Source organism: Artibeus jamaicensis, unplaced genomic scaffold, assembly GCF_021234435.1.
Source record: "Artibeus jamaicensis isolate MK-2021 breed Jamaican fruit bat unplaced genomic scaffold, CSHL_Jam_final contig_519, whole genome shotgun sequence".
Classification (NCBI taxonomy): Eukaryota; Metazoa; Chordata; class Mammalia; order Chiroptera; family Phyllostomidae; genus Artibeus; species Artibeus jamaicensis.
The window spans coordinates 20,367,619-20,385,000 of NW_026521871.1; the positions used below are offsets into that span (position 1 = coordinate 20,367,619).

The window sequence follows — 17,382 nt, forward strand, 5'->3', positions numbered from 1 at the left end:
ACCTGCCTCAGGACCTTAGACAGGTCCTGTCTCCTGTCTGAGCAAAGCACCACGCACTCAATGTATCTTCTCATTTAATCCTCACAACAGCCAACAGCCCTGTGATGTAGGAACCATTTTGTAGATGAGAAAACTGAGGTTGGAAGTGGTAAATGGATTGGCCTAAAGTCTCACAACAAGGAATGGCAGAGAGGGAATTGGTGTCAAGCTAGGGTGAAGAGAAAATGAGAGGACTCCCGCATTGTCCGGCGTGGTTTCACTTGCCACTTCCCTCTACGATGAAGAGAAACTTGGATTCTCTTTCTGGCTCAGATAAACAGGGTATACTCTCTGCTCCTTGGTATTTCCACTGGTAAAGTGGCCACAGACTAGGTATGGCAGTATCTGAAATAGAAGTGAAAGGGAGTATAGAATTTTAATTGGTAATAATAATTTTAAAACATGACTGTCTTCTGTGTCATACACTGTCTGGGCACTCAACTACGTAACCTTGTAGTTAAGTGTCTTGGCAGCAGCCCTGCAGAGATGCAGAGGCTAGCTGTCCCCTGCAAAGTCACAAAGTCAGAGAGCGACAAAGCCCAGACTGGACCGGGATCTGCCTGGCTGGGGAGTCGGAACCTGATTCTTCTGCTGGGTTCTGCTGCCTCTTTAGGAAAGTCTTCTAACTGAAGGCGGGTGTGTCGTGTTCCGTGGCATCTCATTTACATGTCTATATGGTTGCCACCTCCGGACACGTTTTGGAACAAATGTCTCCCTGTTGGAGTTCCTCAGCCTAAAGCCCCCTTTGAAAGACAGCATGTTCTCTCCTGCTTCAGCATTTCCAGAGAACCCAGTTGTTAAAGTATCTGCATGTTTGGGCAAAACATATCAACCTATCCATCTGTCTGTGTCTGCCCTTCCAAGAATCTATCGCCATAGTAACTTGGTACTCAGATGAGAGACTGGAGATGAGAATGGAACAAAGGCCAGAGCTTTTCCTTCTCTAAAGCTGAGGTTTTGGATCATTGGAGTGCCCACGTGTGGGCCAGCGCCATGGCTACAAGTGCCTCCCTGGCAGCCCCCAACATTCCAAGGGCCTGGCACACAGTGGGTAGAGGAAATTTATCTTAAATGGGTATAGGAATAATTGAGAGATTTTTTTGCTTGTTTTCGCAAATGTTCGATTGCTAGAACAAAGCCAAAATTTTTTCAAGGTTGTCATCAAAAAGCACTCAATTGTAGACTAACTGAGGACTTAACTTGGGCTCAGGTGTATGCCCCAGGGCATGCTGTTTAATCTCCACCTTGCAGAGCCCATTAAAGAAAGTCTTCATACTTGGTGTGGTGAACACACAACACGTGTACAGATGATGTATTGTAGAAGTGTACTGCTGAACCCTATATAGTTTTATTAACTAATGTCACCCCAGTAAATTTGATTTAAAAAAAGAAGTCTTTGTAAGTCTGCTGTGATGACCCATTGAGGTAATCAGGAAGAAAAGCGCTTTTTAAACCACCAAGACTATTCAAGTGTCAGGTCCTATTAGTGTCACCTCAGGAGTCACAAGGTTTTACCCTGGAGTTGGGGTGGGTGCAAAACCTCACTGATGAAGAACAACAGTTTCATCCTCAGACTTTGCCCTGCAACTTGGCCTCTCAAGTTTTTCTTGCTGCCGTGCCTTCCAAAGTCGGTTGCCTTTTCCCAACCAAAAAGGAGCAAATCTCACTGTAGTTTTTTCAAGATATAGCCTCAGTTATTTATAGCCTTCGGCCTGAGAGGCGCATCTCAGCAACGAAGTGCTGCAGATGCTCTGATGAATGTCCTACTTCTCAGCAGCCCCTCGCAAGCCCCACAGAACTCCTCTAGCTCCCTGAATGGTGTGTGTCTTTGTGCCCCTCCAGCGTTCCACAAGGCCGGGCGGCAGGGGGAAGCAGTCAGGGTGCTGGAGCAGCTCACACACAACGCAGTGGTAGAAAGCAGATTTAATGACGCTGCCTATTATTACTGGATGCTGTCCATGCAGTGCCTCGATATAGCTCAAGGTAAGTAAACACCAGCCAGGCTGCTTGTTTTCCCCATCCCCGCTCTGGCACCAAGATAAACATCGAAAGAGCTGGGACGTTTTAATTAAAGCCTTGGGCTTGTTTATTTGCTGTATTGTCCTGCAGTGGCATAATCTGGTGTGTCATCTTTTTCCAGTTTGCCCATAAGCTTAAAGATGGTATGAGAACCGTCCTAGGGTTATAGACGGGAGGTCCTACCCAGTGTTGCTAATTCAGAACATGTTTCTCCCCCTGCTACCTGGAAACCCATAACTGGACCTGGGTGAAATATGGTTAAAAAATTGTTTAATTAAGTGAAAAGATGAAAAAGATCACTCTACAATAACACACTCTACATTCTCACCCATCCCAGGCAGAATATAGTTTCATTGTTGGGCTCTTTCACAAGACTTCCCATGATGCACTGAGGGGGAGCTCTGAAAGTGGCAAGGCAGGGAGATGCTCTTTACTAGCCCGAGGCCAGCATACAAGAATGGGAAAAGCGCTGGAGTTGGAAGCGGCTAGGTGACTCCTAACAAGTCGCTGTCTGTGGAATGGGAGTAATCTTGCCCTGCTTCACAGAAGCCATGGGTATAGTTTAATAACTATAAAGTCTAGATGTAGGGTGGCATTTTTCTGTTCTGGCCAGTGGACTGTGATATCGATAAGGAACAACACAGTGGGAAGAGGCTTGAGATGAGCATGAATAAAGTTGACACCTGCTCATCCTCCCCACCAGGCCCTTCTTGTATGTCTTTGATGCCAGCGATCACTCTCTTCTTGCCCCAGCTCATCCTGTCCTAGTGGAATGACCTCTGGGAGAATGCAGTGTGGGGCCTGGGAGAACCTGCAAAAAATAGCCTCAGACTTTTCCTGGCCATGTGCTCTGCCAGGCTGAGACTTTGCCCGCCTCGGGTTGGCCCTAGCTCCTAAACAGAGCACCTCTTCCATTCACCTCACCTCTTCGCCGCTCTTCCTGGCATAGATCTGCTGTTGGGGCGGAACTGACACTGGCAGCACCACCACTGCTTAGCCCTTCTGTCTGGACACGGTTTGACATGTCTGCTTTCTTCTGCCCTGCTCCCCTCTCGCTGCACACCGCAGATCCTGCCCAGAAGGACGCGATGCTCAGCAAGTTCCACCACTTCCAACACTTGGCTGAGCTGTACCATGGCTACCACGCCATTCATCGGTACACGGTAAGGTGGCCAGGGGATGGATGTCTGAGCTGGGGGCACTGGACATGTCTTAAATAAACCTACTGGGCAGGGTGACCTGCTGAGAAATCCTGCTCTCCTCCCGAGAGACAAAGTTTGGAACTTTGATTTTCCTTGGTTGGTACTCATTTGACATGTAGCAAGCTGCGGGCTTCTGAATTAGCAAGCCAGAGCTACGTTGGGCCTTTGTAGTTGTTTCCTTCAAGTTGGGGTGACTCAGACAGACTCGAGGTTAGCCAGGCAGAGGGCTATCTAAAATGATCAGGGTGGACATTCCACGGGTCCCTCTCTTAGTTGTGTGAAGGCCCAGCTTTAATCAAAGGCCTGTAGTCCCTCCTCAGCCCTGTAGCTGGCTTGCTATGTGACCTTGAACAATTTACTTCCTCTCCCTGGTTCTCAGTTTCCTTCTCTATAAAACAGGAGGGTTGGCTTGATCTCCGGAAACCCAAAGAGTTCTTTTTAGTTGCTTCCTAATTATTTTGATTAAGTCATTTTAAATCTATCTCCTGACAGTGGGGAACAGGTGACAGGTTGTCATCAGCTTTCTCATTTTGTGTATTGTCAGTCACTAACCAAATGATGAAGCTCCTACAGTGTTAGCTTATCCTCTGCCGATCAGCCTGGGGGATGATATCAGTAACTAACCTTAGCCGAGCATTTGCTACATATAGGCAATGTGCTGCGGGCTTCACTGTGTCAGCTAATTCAGAGCCTTTCAACCACACTGTGAGATAAGTGCTTTCGTCCCCACTTCACAGATGAGGAAACTGAGGCACTGGACAGAGAGATTCCACAGCTAGTAAGTAGGAGAGCCAAGCCTTGAGCAGACAGGCTGGCTCCAGAGCCTGTGCTCCTAGCCTTTCCCTGCCCCTCCCCACTAACTTAAAGAAGGCAGACCACTGGCCTCATATCCCAGCTCCACTCTCTGACCTTGGGCAAGTTGTTTACTTTCCTCTGTGCTCTGCTTCCTTCTCTACAAAAGGGGGAGTGGGGGGAGGGTAATAACAGTACTTACTTGATAGGGTTGTTGTGAGGATTAAATGAGTTAATAAGAGAAAAACACTTGAAAGAGTGCTGGCACAGAGCGCCCCTAGGTGAGGGTCAGCTGTTCATACTGCCTGGTGTAGAGGTCTCAGAAGAGTTTTCATCAGCCTGCTCTCCCAGGTTAAGTGTTTCACAGTTCTTTGTCTCTGAGGCTCTGCTTTCCACCTGGGCACCTCTTTGCCACTCGTTTGTGCTGAATTCTTAGCATGTTCTTTGTCTCTGGGGGAAGTCTGGCAAGAAAGACTCCTATGATAGGCTCTGCCTGAGCCAGCCAGCAAGCCGGCCTCTCATCTCTTCTCCACACCAGGGTCAGTGTTCTCAAGGGACCTCATCTACCCTTGCAGTCCTTTCAGAGGTCCTCTATCAGGCGCTCACCCAGAAAGAAGCTACCTCCCCCAGAAGACCCCAAACTTGACTTAGGCTCAAAAGTCAAGGCCCCAGCTCTCTTATCAGTTTGCCTGAGACACGTCAGAACCCAACTCTTTGAATCCTTGCTCTTCTTCTTCCTCTACACTTAGAGGCAGGGGCTTGGGGTGGCAGGTGGTGGTCTCTCTCTAACACCTGGGCCTGTGTGGGGGACAGCTGTGAGCTTGTGGCAGCTTCATACCAGCCAGGGACCTTGGCTGTTCATTCTAGCTGAGACTTCTTCATTGGGCTATTCCTTCATTCAACAAATTCCCACTGACAGACCCTGTCCACTGAGGCCTCGGGACACAGTGGGGAACAAGACGTTGTCTTTGCCCCTGAGGAGTTCCTAGTTTAGTAACAAGTAGTTACAGTACAGTTCCCTCAAGGGAAAAGCTGAGAGGACTAAGACGACTTCCTGGAGAAGGCAACCCTTAACCCCAAGCCAAAAGGAGGGAGGCAAGTAAGGACAGGGAAGTGAAGAGGAAGAAGAGCACTCCTGGCAGAGGTCACAGCATGTACAAAGGCCCGGAGGTAGGTGGTATTTTAGGGTTTGTCAACAGGTCCCAGCAGGACAGCTGTGATTCAGAGCAGACTGGAAGGGGAAGCAGCTGACCTTTTCTGACATGGTGGCTTCTTTCCCAGGGGAGAGGTGCTAACCCTGAGGAACTTCCCCCAACTCCTTTCTGGGACATTTCTTAGCTTCCACACCTAGTGTAATGTAACCAGAGGCAGGCATCTCCCTGGCTGTCGCCCAGAAAAGGGTGTAGTCTCAGGTTTTCTTGGGTTCTTGGCACTAAAAGAGGCTGTAGACATTTAAGTGAGAATGGAGGAGAGAATGCTGGGCTCTGAACTGAAGTGTAAAGTGAGTCCTGGTGAATTTAGACAAGTTACGCCTAAGTCCTGGTGGCTCCCTGTTGAGAGTGGCCTAGCAAGTCAGTTTATTACCATTTAAGCACTTGAGGGAGGTGGGTAGATGGCCTGATTAGAGTATTCTCATCTAATGCAGTCTCAGTTTGCACGACGTGTGCCAGATTCCTTCAAAACGGTATTCTTAAGCTTTTATGGACCCTTTCTTGTAGAAAACTCCCTCTGGTCTGCTATGCTGAGCTGGCAGCCTCTAGGGACAGAAGACCTATTCATTCAGTTAATGCATGTTGAGCACCTCATCTTTTTGGACCTGAGTCAGGTGCTGGGGCACAGGGACAAGCAGCGAGGGGCCTCCCCTCATGCGCACACTCGGCGGGCAGCCGCTGCTAGAGAGCAGAGAAGAGGCAGGTGATTTCATGCTATAAAGGGTTAACTGCCTCCCTTTAAAGACAGGTTTATAACGTGGTCATGTCATAAGTTGCACAAAGGCCTTCTCTTTTAGAGCTCAGGGAAATGGAATCATTACTGACCTCCAGAAGCAGTGCCACTCAGAAGAAAGACATGCTTGGGATTTGGAATAATTGGGTCTGGGTTTGAGTTCCAGCTCTGTTCCTTTCTAGCCAGGTGACATGGGCACGTCATCTCCCTGGGACTTGGTTTGCTCATCAGTACAGAATTGTGTTAAAGGACATATAAGACAGTGGCTGTAAAGTGCTCTGCACACAGTAGGTGCTTATTAAACAGATCCGTTTATTTACTGAAGTATCTTAGAATTATTGGTGTCTGCCTTTCAGCCTGGCCCAGCAGCAGCTCAGTTGAGGAATTCAATCTGTTTGCTTTTCTCACTGCAGGAGGAGCCATTCAGTTTCCATCTCCCCGAAACCCTCTTCAACATCTCCAGGTTCCTGCTGCACAGCCTGACCAAGGACACCCCCCTGGGCATCTCTAAAGTGTATCCTCTCTGTCCCACCCCTCTTGTCTAATGGCCCTAAGAAGTTCTTTCCAGAGCACTTTGCTGGCAGAAGTTTCTCTCTGCAGCAGCCCTCAGGGAAGACAGAGAGCTTGCCCAGCCACTGCTGCTTGCTGTAGAAGAGGCTCAGCCAGGGAGGCCGAGGGGCTAGTGCCAAGAGAAGATTAGTTTTCAGGGCTCTCTGTGCTAGACCCAGCACTGGGTCTCTGGCCAACTCTCCAAGCCCTCCCGGAATCCACAAATGTGGGTGTGACTGAAATATAGGAAGCACCAGGCCTTTGGGTTTGAAATCTTGACACTCCCCTGGGGAGGCTCATGGGAGGTGTTTGTTTAGCCCAGGTAGACTGAGCACCTGTTGTGCTCCAAGTGCCTTGCCAGGCAGTAAGCAACAAAAATACCCTCTAGTGGGGGAAGTGACAAGTATCAGGACCTGGGTCAGTGTGATGCATGCTGTTTCCAACGGTGGAATGCAGCTAAGGCTGGGGCCTGGCCACAGAAGGCTTCCTGGAGGAGGTGACATTCATCCTATTGGCTAAGGTAACCAGGGATGATAGAATAGATGTTCCAGAGAAGTGTCCGGCATATGGAAAGGCACGGAGGTGAAGTGAAATCTTCACCCAGCTTTTCCAGCAAGTTCCATTCATGTCAGCAGAGTTTCGTTGAACCCCTACCCTGAGCTTCACCTTGTGCTGTCCACTGGGCACCCGGAAATGGCTCCTCACACAGTCCCAGACTTCGAGGAGTCACAGTGGAAAAAGAGACAAGGAAATTCACCTTCCTGTAACTGCTGGAGTGGAAGGTGCCACACTGGGGGGTTGGGGGACAGGGACCTCAGGGGTAAGAGAGTGGGGAGGAGGCGTGGAACTGGAGTCTTAGCACTTAGCTGAGGCTTGCCAGGGGGAAGTGGGGAAGGGCATTCATAGGTCAGGTGGGGAGGAAGGGTAGGCTGGTCCTGGGCATAGTCAACATTTGAGGAGACCTGAGAGTGAACACAGTCTTGGCAGCCTCAGACTGAGCCGCTCAGAAGAAGGCCTCAGAGGGCAGGGGAGGTGCCACTCAGAAATCACCATGGCCCTTGGGGACGTGCTCTGCAGCCTGTGGCTTCTGTAAGCTGCACCAGCAGGCAGCTTCTCAGGCAGTCTGGGGCCAGACTCCAGCTGACAGGGCTGGAGTAGGAGGGCTTGGCTGGCAGGCTGGGCACAGTGGGGAGAGCCATTTTGTCCTGGTCAGGGTACAAGATGAGCCATCAGCAGACCCAGAGAACCTAAGCAAGTTTAAAATATTAATGGAAACTGCACTGTTTCCATCTCTGAAAATATCCCTGGGCCTTGATATCCGAGAAATATACTTACATCCCACAAAAGAACAAAGCATTCCTCAGGCTCTTGCCCATGCCCTCTTGAACCCACACGAGCTGTGTTCTAGTGCTGGGCTCACTCTGAGGGTAGGTCGCGCCAGCTTGGGCCCTGGTGTAGCCTTTGCTGTCCTTAACCATGTCATCGGCAGGAACACACTCTTCACTCTGGCCAAGCAGAGCAAGGCTCTGGGTGCCTACAAACTGGCCCGGCACGCCTATGACAAGCTGCAGGGCCTACAGATCCCCGCCAGGTTCCAGAAGTCCATTGAGCTGGGCAGCCTGACCATCCGCTCCAAGCCCTTCCACGATAGTGAGGTGAGGGCACAGCCTCTCAGGTCCTGTCTCCTCTGCGACTTCTTTGTACATTCCTGATGCTCACTTGCCCAGCCATTGAAAGACGGCTGCCATGCTCTCAGGGGTCTGTGCCCCTGCCCCTGCCCCTGCCTAAGCCCTGGCTTGCCAACTCCTGCACTTTCCTGTTTGCTTCCTCTTGTCTCCACTCAGCACTTTGTGCTCCAGCTGCAGTCCTCAGCTCCCCTGAATCCCACAGCCCGGCCCTTTCTGCTTCCTAGCCCTCCCCGGGGTTTGCATCTGCTGTGCGACAGCCCACAGTGCTCCATGCCCAGCCTCCCTGCATACCTCCGTGCCCAGGGGGATCAGTCTTTATCTCGTCCTGGGAGCCCCTGCCCTAGCCTACCTTTCTTTTGGGAACAGATTATGACTCTTCAATAAATCTACCTCCTGTATCCACAGCCCAGTCTGTGCCCCTACGCTCTTTCCTCCAACCCATCTAACTACTGTCTCTTTCACAATCCCGTCCTGCAGGCTCATAGCAGAGATTTGACCTCAGACAGACATGGCTTCAGAACCCAGCCCCACCATTTCCTACTATGTCTCAATCTTTCTGAGCCTGGGTTTCCTTCCTGTCAGGTGGGGACATGCATAATAGCTTCCCCGTAAAGGCTGTGAGGATAAACGAGCCAGTGCAGGTGACATGCTTATTAGCACAATACCTGGCGTTTGGTAAATGACTGGGAAATGCGTCCTTGGGTGTTGTCCTGCCAAGAGAACAGAGCCGCTGAGCCCTGTCTGTGAAGGTGTCTGTGCCTCAGGTGACAAGGCCTTCAGTGTCTCTATAGGCCCTTCCTCTGCTTCATGCAGCACAGAGTCCCAACCGTGGTGCCCCCTCCACACCCACCCAGGTGGCCTTTTCTCTGGGCAGCCTGGCCCCAGTCTGTGGTGTTTGTATTTTTGCAGGAGCTGGTGCCCTTGTGCTACCGCTGCTCCACCAACAACCCACTGCTGAACAACCTGGGCAACGTTTGCATCAACTGCCGTCAGCCCTTCGTCTTCTCTGCCTCCTCCTATGGTGAGTCTGGCTCATGCAGACGGGGCACCAGTATACGGTGGCTGGGCTCGCTCCACTGCTTCTTGGCCAGATGTGGCCTGGTTTGTAAATTGAGAACATTGTGACACCCACCCTGCCTGACACACAGAGTCCTTCAGGGTTCCCAGGGACAGGACCCGCTGTGCTGACCAAACCTGAGATACCCATTCCTTAGAACTTGGTGTGAGGCATTGCACGATGTATATGCCCCAGGAATAGAGGCCGCCAGTTGGACTTTCCATCTGGGAGGCTGAGACAGGCTCTCAGGTCCCCGCTCCTTCTATGTTGATGTGAGATCAGAAGCCTCTTCCCTCAGAGAGGAGCTCATCCAGCTACTGGGTGAAGAAGGAGGGGCCAAAGCCCCCAGTTCTCATCCCCATACACACAGGCACACATTCCTACCCCAGCCCACTGCTGCCTCCAGAGACATTCAGTGGGCGTGAGAGGTGACTCTGCTGCTTCTGCTTGTCTGCTGGATTTCAGAGAAGCTGCTGTTGGGGAGGGAACTCTGTGATCCTCCTGCCTTCTCTCACACTGCCTGGCAAGAGCATCAGCCCCTGGATGCTCTCAGGTTGCCATCCCCCAGCCCTTGCCCATGCCCTGTGCCCTCCAGAGGTACTGCACCTGGTTGAGTTCTATCTAGAGGAGGGGATCACCGATGAAGAAGCCGTCTCCCTCATTGACCTGGAGGCACCAAGACACAAGCGTGAGAACAAATGGCAAGAAATCACAAGCAACAGTATCCTAGGCACTGGACTGGATCTCTGTGTGTGCTAGCACAGGGCCTGGGTGTGAGGAGGTGGCAAGAGGGCCTTGGACATGGCTCAGCCAGGTACGGCAAGGGCATAGCAGGCAGTCGCTAGTGATCAGAGAGGCCTACAAGGTGGCAGGGACAGGCAGAAATAGGCAAAGAGCTGACCAGGGTGCAGATAGGTGTGGGAGGGGACAGTAGATGGCCCACAGGTTCAGAAGTGGCATGTGGAAGGAGAGACAGCACCCTGGTGTTCGTCTGTGCTTCATTCCCCAGGGGGGCCTCCCACACCCACTGCTGGCTCCTAAATGCTTCTGTCCACGCTTCTGGTCATACAGAGCTGAGGAGCAACTAACATGGCACATAACATCTGTGTTGGTGTCCCAACTCTCCTCGTCAGTCATTTTTATGTACAAAAGGCAGAGTTGCATGACTCAGGAAGGCTGAGCAAACGAAAGGCTCTGAAGAAGCCCGTCCACAGACGGACACTCCGCCAGGCCCTGGTGCTGACTCAGCACTGGCAGGTGGCCGTCTCCTGTCCTCTCGTGTCTGCTGTCCTCTGGGTGCCTTCATCCTTAGGCAGCGCTCGCCTGTCCCCACTAGCAGTGCCAAACTTACATCCTGTCAGCCTTGTAGCCCCCCAGAAAGAGTCATACTTCTCCCCGCATATTAGCCAAAACCTGCTGGGCACAGCCTTGCTGAAACAACTTGGGCCAAAAGCCACACCTCAGCTTCTCCCTGTGGTCAGGAGCGTGTTCACTGTCCCACTGAACACAGGAGGGGGGCTTCTGTGTGTACCCTCCTCCCCTGGGGCATTGCTAGCACATGGCAGCCAGGTCGGCAGCTCTGGGTGGGCCGGGGGCCTGCGTTTCTTCGTGCTTTCAGGTAATGCCGATGCCACGGGCTCATGAACCATATTTAGAGGAGCAGGGAGCTCAAGAAGGGAGACATAAACCATGTTCACACACCAGCCTCTGCACATGCACATCTGCTTCTGTTGGACTCTTGCTGCGGTGTGGGGTCGCATCCTGTGCCTGACTCAGCACCAGCAGCCCCTGGTCAGGGGGGCCTTTTTCATGGGAGCCCCACTGTCCTGGCCTCATATCAGCTCCACTGCTGCCTGGCAGAGGTGGTGGCTCCCTGGGGACCTTTGGCCTAATCTGGCCCGGCTCAGGATCTGTAGGAGCTCTCACTCCCTTGTCCATGAAATGCCATCTCAGGTGCCTGCAAACCACCTGGCCACTGCTGAGTGTTTTCTCCAGTAACTGCCAGTTCACTGGCCCATTCTACAGCTGCACACCGCAGACCTGCAGGGCTCTGTTCACCGGGTGCTTCTGGCCCACAGGCCCTTGGGAGCCGTGACCTGGTCCCTGTGGGGCAACGGAGAGCCCATCAGAGCCCTTTTCCCTCCATCCCCACATGTGCACTGGGACCTGGTCCCACCCAGTGTGTGACCAGGGCTGTTTGCTTCCTGGTCTATGTCCCCTCTAATCCTCCATCTGGAAACCTGTCCCACCAGCCCTGCTGCTCTTCCCGAGCTGCAGGGAGACACATGAGGCCTGGGCAGAGCTCCTGTGAGTCTCAACACGGGTGGAAGGTGGGGCCTGTTTCCCGTTCAGCCTCAGGCTCTATCCTTGACCAGACTTCCAGATTCCCAGACCCTAAGACTGGACGAGAGCGTGGACTCCATGGGAGATGATGACCCATTCACTGCGAAGTTGAGCTTTGAGGTGAGGGTGTCTCCGTGAGTGATGGGCTGCTGAGGCCAGCAAAGCCTGTCGGGAGGGTGGTCTTAGGTCCCTTCTGTACACACTTTGGTGTGAGGAGAACCTGCTTCCTGTCAGGGCTGCTGGGGAGGAGGAAGTGGTGGGCTTTCTGTCACCAGAGATGGCCAACAGGGGGCTACATGACATGACAGGGTTCTGTCCAGGTATTTGGCTGGGGAAGTCTCTGGGGTCCATCCTGACCACTCCCAAAGATTCTGAGACTGTGACTCACGTCACGTAAACATGTCACTGGCTGCATGAGGGCACCAGTGCTCCCTGCCTCCTGCCCGCCCACCCTACAGCAAGGTGGCTCGGAGTTTGTGCCCGTGGTGGTGAGTCGGTCGGTTCTGCGCTCCATGAGCCGCCGGGACGTCCTCATCAAGCGCTGGCCCCCGCCCCTGCAGTGGCAGTACTTCCGCTCCCTCCTGCCGGACGCCGCCATCACCATGTGCCCCTCCTGCTTCCAGGTACCGTACCCACTGCCTATAGCTCATGTGTGGTGTCCGGTTTCTTTCTGTTGCTTTTCCATTTCCCGAATGTCTCTCTGGGGGTGCTGGGCATCTGGGAGGAGCACAGGTGACACCTGAGGAGCCAAGGCCCAGATGGGAAAAGGGACTCCACTGTCCTCCCTGCTCTGGCTTGCTTGCCTTGTGCTGTCTGGAACGATCTTGCCCCTGACCCTGGGCTGGACTCTGCACCAGCCCTTCATCTGGGAGGGCTGGGAAAGTGTGGTTTATCTCTGAATGTTATTTAGAAAACGGGGCAACACACCTTTCCCCGCTTCCGCCCTGTCTTTGGACGAAGGCGTCCTAGACCTGGGGTCCCACCCTGACTCGGCACCGGGCTCCGGGCTGCTGCCCACCCGGGGCTGCTGCCCAGGGTCACGTCTGTCTCTCCTCAGATGTTCCACTCAGAGGACTACGAGCTGCTGGTACTTCAGCACACCTGCTGTCCTTACTGCCGGAGGCACATCGAGGACCCCAGCCCGTGACAGCACCCTGGGGACCGCCCTCTCCCTTTGGGCCGCCTTGTAGTCAGCAGTAGACAGAAGGCAGAGTTAAACGGCTAGAGTGTGTGTTCTGTCCAGATGAAGTTTTGTATGTGTGTTTTTTTAAGGAAGGGGTCTGTGTAACCACAGAATTTCTATTTATGGCATTTCATATACCTTGTAAATAGCACTAGGAGATGGAAAAGAGAATGTACATATATTTGCTTAAAAAAAAACCTGTTACTTTCAAAATGGCTCTGAGTTGTTCATGGCAACCTGCTGGAGTGCACAGATCTGTCAGACCATGAACATGTACACTTTGCAAACAGATTGCCTCAATAATTACAAATAAAGGGGCTACTTATTTTCATCAGTGTCTGCATTTTAGCAAATCTTCATATTGTCTGCGACTTAATTTCCTTATGCAAAAGTGCACCTGTTTCTAATTTCATCTGAGAGGAACATTACATTTGTGTTCTCTTCAAATTTAATCTAATCAAAATGGCGATATGGGAGTGAGTCGGGGAACAGAGTTTATTTATTTATATATTTTGGCTTAACGGGGCTCCATCTTGACAAGAAAATAAGATACCTGGCTTCAAAGAAGATGGCAGAGAAGGCCCCCCCACAGGTCAGGACCTCCTTTACCACCTCCCCTCCAGCTTCTGAAGCAAGTGGGCTTTGTTTGGGGTCCTACTACAGTCCCTTCCACTGACCATCAACAATGTGCAATTTAGAGCTCAGGGGCATGGATGGGTGGCACGTGAAAAGCTGGAGCGGAGGGATAGCTGATACTTACTGGGGAAGTTTTCTGTGCCAGGTATGTTTCGTATGTTGTCTGAGTTTTCACAGCAGCTCTGGGAGGAAGGGTTACGATTTCCATTATACAGCTGCAGGGGCGGGTGGAGGTGCTGGTGACCGGAGCTCAACCAGCCCTGGGTGGGAAGCCCCTGATCTGTCTGTCCCTGAGGCCCTGCTCCTTTCACCCTCTACTCTACCTGCCCAGGAGGGAGGGAGTGAGCAAGCACTCCCCACGAAGTCCTGACAGCAGGAGAAAGGGACCAAGTCAAAAACCACCCATATGATTAGATACTGATACCTTACAGAGCACCTGGGAAGTGGGCAGTGTGACAAAGTCCCCCCCGGAGGGACGCAGCGGGGAGCAGCTGCAGAAGCCAGCAGTGGTGAGTGCAGGAGCCAGACCCCTGCCCCACCCCCTCCTCCTGGCCTCCCTCTCCGTGTCTCTTTGGAGATGATGGAGGAAAACGAAGAAAGGGAGCCAGACAGTTGTGCCAACAGAACTCCTCCGTTGAGTGTCTAATTACTTATGATCATGCATGCTCTCTCTCGCTAAACATTTATTAATGTGTTAGGATTTCCATTAGCACATTACTTGAACCAAAAATCATTTGCATATGGCTGGGAAAAAGAGAGGAGAGGGAGAAAACAGCCCCAGCCACTCGACAGGAAGGTGTCAATCACAGTGACAGATCAGATGGTCCACGGCTAGAGCAGAGGGAGGGGACCAAGCCTGAGACTCCAGCATACATCTTTCAGCTGAATAACACAAAAATGCATGTATGCCTTGCCAGGTTCTGCTGCCACAGAGGGGCTGAGCCCTGGAGGCCCGCATCTGAGAAACAGTCACCGTAGCTGCTGTTGAATCAAGTGCTTACTGAGTGCCGGACTCTGTGCTAAGCACTTTCCACACATCATCTTATTTAATCCTCAGTAGCCTCCAAGGATGCCCATTATAAAGATGATGAAACAGGCTCAGCGATGTTTTCTTTCATTTAAGAAATATTTATTAAGCCAAAACAAGATTCACACCCAGGAGCAGCCGCCTTCGCTTTATTCCTCTCCTGTGCAACCTGGGTGGGGTCTGGACCAGATCCGGTCCTCTCTCCGAGGTTCAGTTTCCTGATGAGTACCACAGGGCCCCCTGCAGCTCTGACACTGAGATTCAGGTCTCAGGCTCCGGCTGTTGACCCTGGTGACCCCTCACATACTGAGATGAAGAAGGCCCCACAGGGACCCCAAGGAGATGTGCCCATTTGACTAAGAGGAGAATGAGGCCCGGAGTGAGGAGTGGCTGCTGCAGGCTGCGCAGCTTGGGGGTGGTTGAGGCTGTGACTTTCTCCTGACCTCTTGTCTCCAGGCCTCGGCACTGTTCCCACATTCTTGGAAGGAGAAGGTGGGAAGAGGAGGCATTGTGTGGCCCAGAAAGAGCCCTGGGCCAGACTTCAAGTGGGTCTGGCTCTCGCCAGGCCTTAGTCAGTTGGGTGTTCCCATCTATCCCCAGCAAGGCTACCAGAGCCAGGAGCCTCTGTAGCTCTCAAACAGGTGCCGCTTTTCCAAGGTTTCTGCCAACTGCAAGTACCAGATGACCTTCCACTTGTGTCAGCCCTGCCCTTGGGACAAGTAGGAGCCCCAGCAGAGAGGCTACCATTGGGTGGGACTCTCACGCAGGGCAGACACTCACCCCAGTACTTCCTGACATCCTCTCTCCCAGACTCCAAAACATCTTCCTAAACCGGGGACCTGATGATGCCCCTCCCCTGCTGGCAACCGTCAGTGCCCCTGCTGCCAGCCCACTAGCACCGGACTCCTAATCGTCCCTTCCTCCTCTGCCAGCCATTGACACCAACCGGCCCTTCCCTCCCTGGGCCTTGGCCCAGCTAGCCACCTGTTTAGGCCGGGTGTCCTTCCAGTCCCCTCCTGATCCACATCTGGCTCCCCTGGGCCCCCGTGGCACATAAGGCTGAGAGCAGATTCCCACCTCTCGTGGTTATTAGTTTTTCCCTTGTTTGCTGTCCCGAGACCAGGAACTTCTTGAGAGCAGAGACTGTGTAGGATTCATCTCAGTGTTCTGGGCACCTGGCCCAGGGCCTGGTGCCTAGAAGTGTGTACAAATGTTGCAGTAGGAGGGAAAGAAAGAGAGGAGGAAGGAAGAGGAGATGGGAGGAGAGGAAGGAAAGGAAGACGCGTAGGTCTGTCCCCTTCCCTTCTTCCCCCTTGACATTCTCATCTCAGTGTAAAGGCCTCACCCAGCCTGGCGACACTGTCAGGTGGGGCTAAGCCTGTGAGGGGAGGCAGGTAGGAGGAGGAGGAAGCTGCTGACCAAGCAGCACTTCCATGCAGAGGCTTAAGAGCTATTTGTGCCAGGCCTGCTAATCCTCCACGGCCAAGTCAGAGCCTTGCACCGGGGCTCCCAGAGGGGCAGGGCTGGAGAAGCCCCAAGATGGCTACGTCAGTCTTCAGAGACAGTCAACCCCAGGCCCCCCAGGCCCCCCACTCATGGCTCCTCACAGCTTGTTCTCGGCCTGGCTGAGAAAGAAGCTAAAGGGGCAATGTCTCAGAAAGTTGCCCCCACTCAGGCTTGATCACTGGCATGCTCTGGGTCCCTCTCTGGACCGCCTGACATGGAGAAGGAGACAGAAGAGCTTTAGCTGAGAAGTTAGGTGGCCCAGGTTCAATGGCAGCTCTACCAAGGAACCTCAGCCCTTCAAGCCGATTTCCTCTGTGTTCAGAGGAGAGTGAAGCCTCCCCACAGGGGCCGGGGGAGTCGTTCATTTATTCAACAGCTATTTATTGAGCGCCTACTCTGGGCTGTGAGCTCGAAATGCAGCAAAGACAGGCTGGGTCAGCCCTGCATTCTAGAGAGAGATGGGCAGTCAGTGAGAAGACAGACAGGACAGTTGCTGATAGTGACAAGTACTGAGTAGAAAATGAATATGGGGGAGAGCTGGTTTGTGGAGTTGGGGTGTGGGGCTTCTCCAAGGCTGTGAGCTCCCTGAGATTAAGAAGAGGATCATACTCTTAGCAACGCTCACTGATCACTGCAGGCACCAAATTAGGAAACTGAGGCACGGGGAAAGGCGGAGGCTGGGCTGCACCACAGTTGTATGGCTGCAGAGCCTCAGTCTGGATGAAAGGGTGGGCATAAGGGGGCCGTGCCCAGGAAGGAGGACCGTAAATCCTGGGTTGTGAGGTCTGAAGATCCATGAGGCAGGCCTTGGTGGGAGAAACAGCCGAGGCTTACCCTGCAGGCGGGTGTGGATCCCTGAAGTTCCATAGGCCCAGCAGACCGAGAGGAGAGAGGGGGCTTCCCAGGCTCTCGGAGACACAGAGCCAGCGGGGCCCCCTGCCCTCAGGGCCACCACTGCTGCCCCAGGCCTGTGTGACTCAGTCCTGAGCCTTTTTCACTACCTAGTACGGCGTGTGTGTGTGTGTGTGTGTGTGTGTGTGTGTGTGTGTGATTTATACCATGGTGTGAAGGACTGGCAGATCTTTCCTGAGAGCTGGTTTTAGTGCTGGAGGAGACATGGCCAAGCAGGTAGGTAGGTTGTAGCTGGGCTGTCACTGATTTTTCACACGACCTGGCCAATTCACTGCTGACTCTGGGCCTCAGTCTCCCCACTTAAAATGCAGTAGGAAGGGTCAGGGTAGGTGGCTTCTAATGACCTTTTAGCATACTCCCTGAACAAAGAGCATTTTTTAAAAAATTATTTAGCCCTGGCTGGTGTGGCTCAGCGGACTGAGCACTGGCCTGCGAACTGAAGGGTGGCCAGTTTGATTCCCATTCAGGGCACATGCCTGGGTTGC

General features: G+C 52.7%; 1 protein-coding gene across 4 annotated transcripts in view; it reads left to right on the forward strand.

Annotated features, from left to right (window-relative positions):
- IFT122 (intraflagellar transport 122) overlaps positions 1–13,147 on the forward strand; it is a 71,523-nt gene extending 58,376 nt beyond the window's left edge. For 3 of the 4 annotated variants that reach the window (XM_037139341.2, XM_037139339.2, XM_053669446.1), the window contains 9 exons: positions 1,882–2,022; positions 3,127–3,221; positions 6,410–6,510; positions 8,035–8,200; positions 9,143–9,254; positions 9,886–10,011; positions 11,674–11,753; positions 12,092–12,256; positions 12,691–13,147. In XM_037139341.2, coding sequence (XP_036995236.2) covers positions 1,882–2,022; positions 3,127–3,221; positions 6,410–6,510; positions 8,035–8,200; positions 9,143–9,254; positions 9,886–10,011; positions 11,674–11,753; positions 12,092–12,256; positions 12,691–12,780 — 1,076 coding nt within the window. In that variant the 3' untranslated portion in view covers positions 12,781–13,147. The other variant, XM_037139340.2, reaches the window with a different exon arrangement.
- The last annotated feature ends 4,235 nt before the right edge of the window (positions 13,148–17,382 follow it).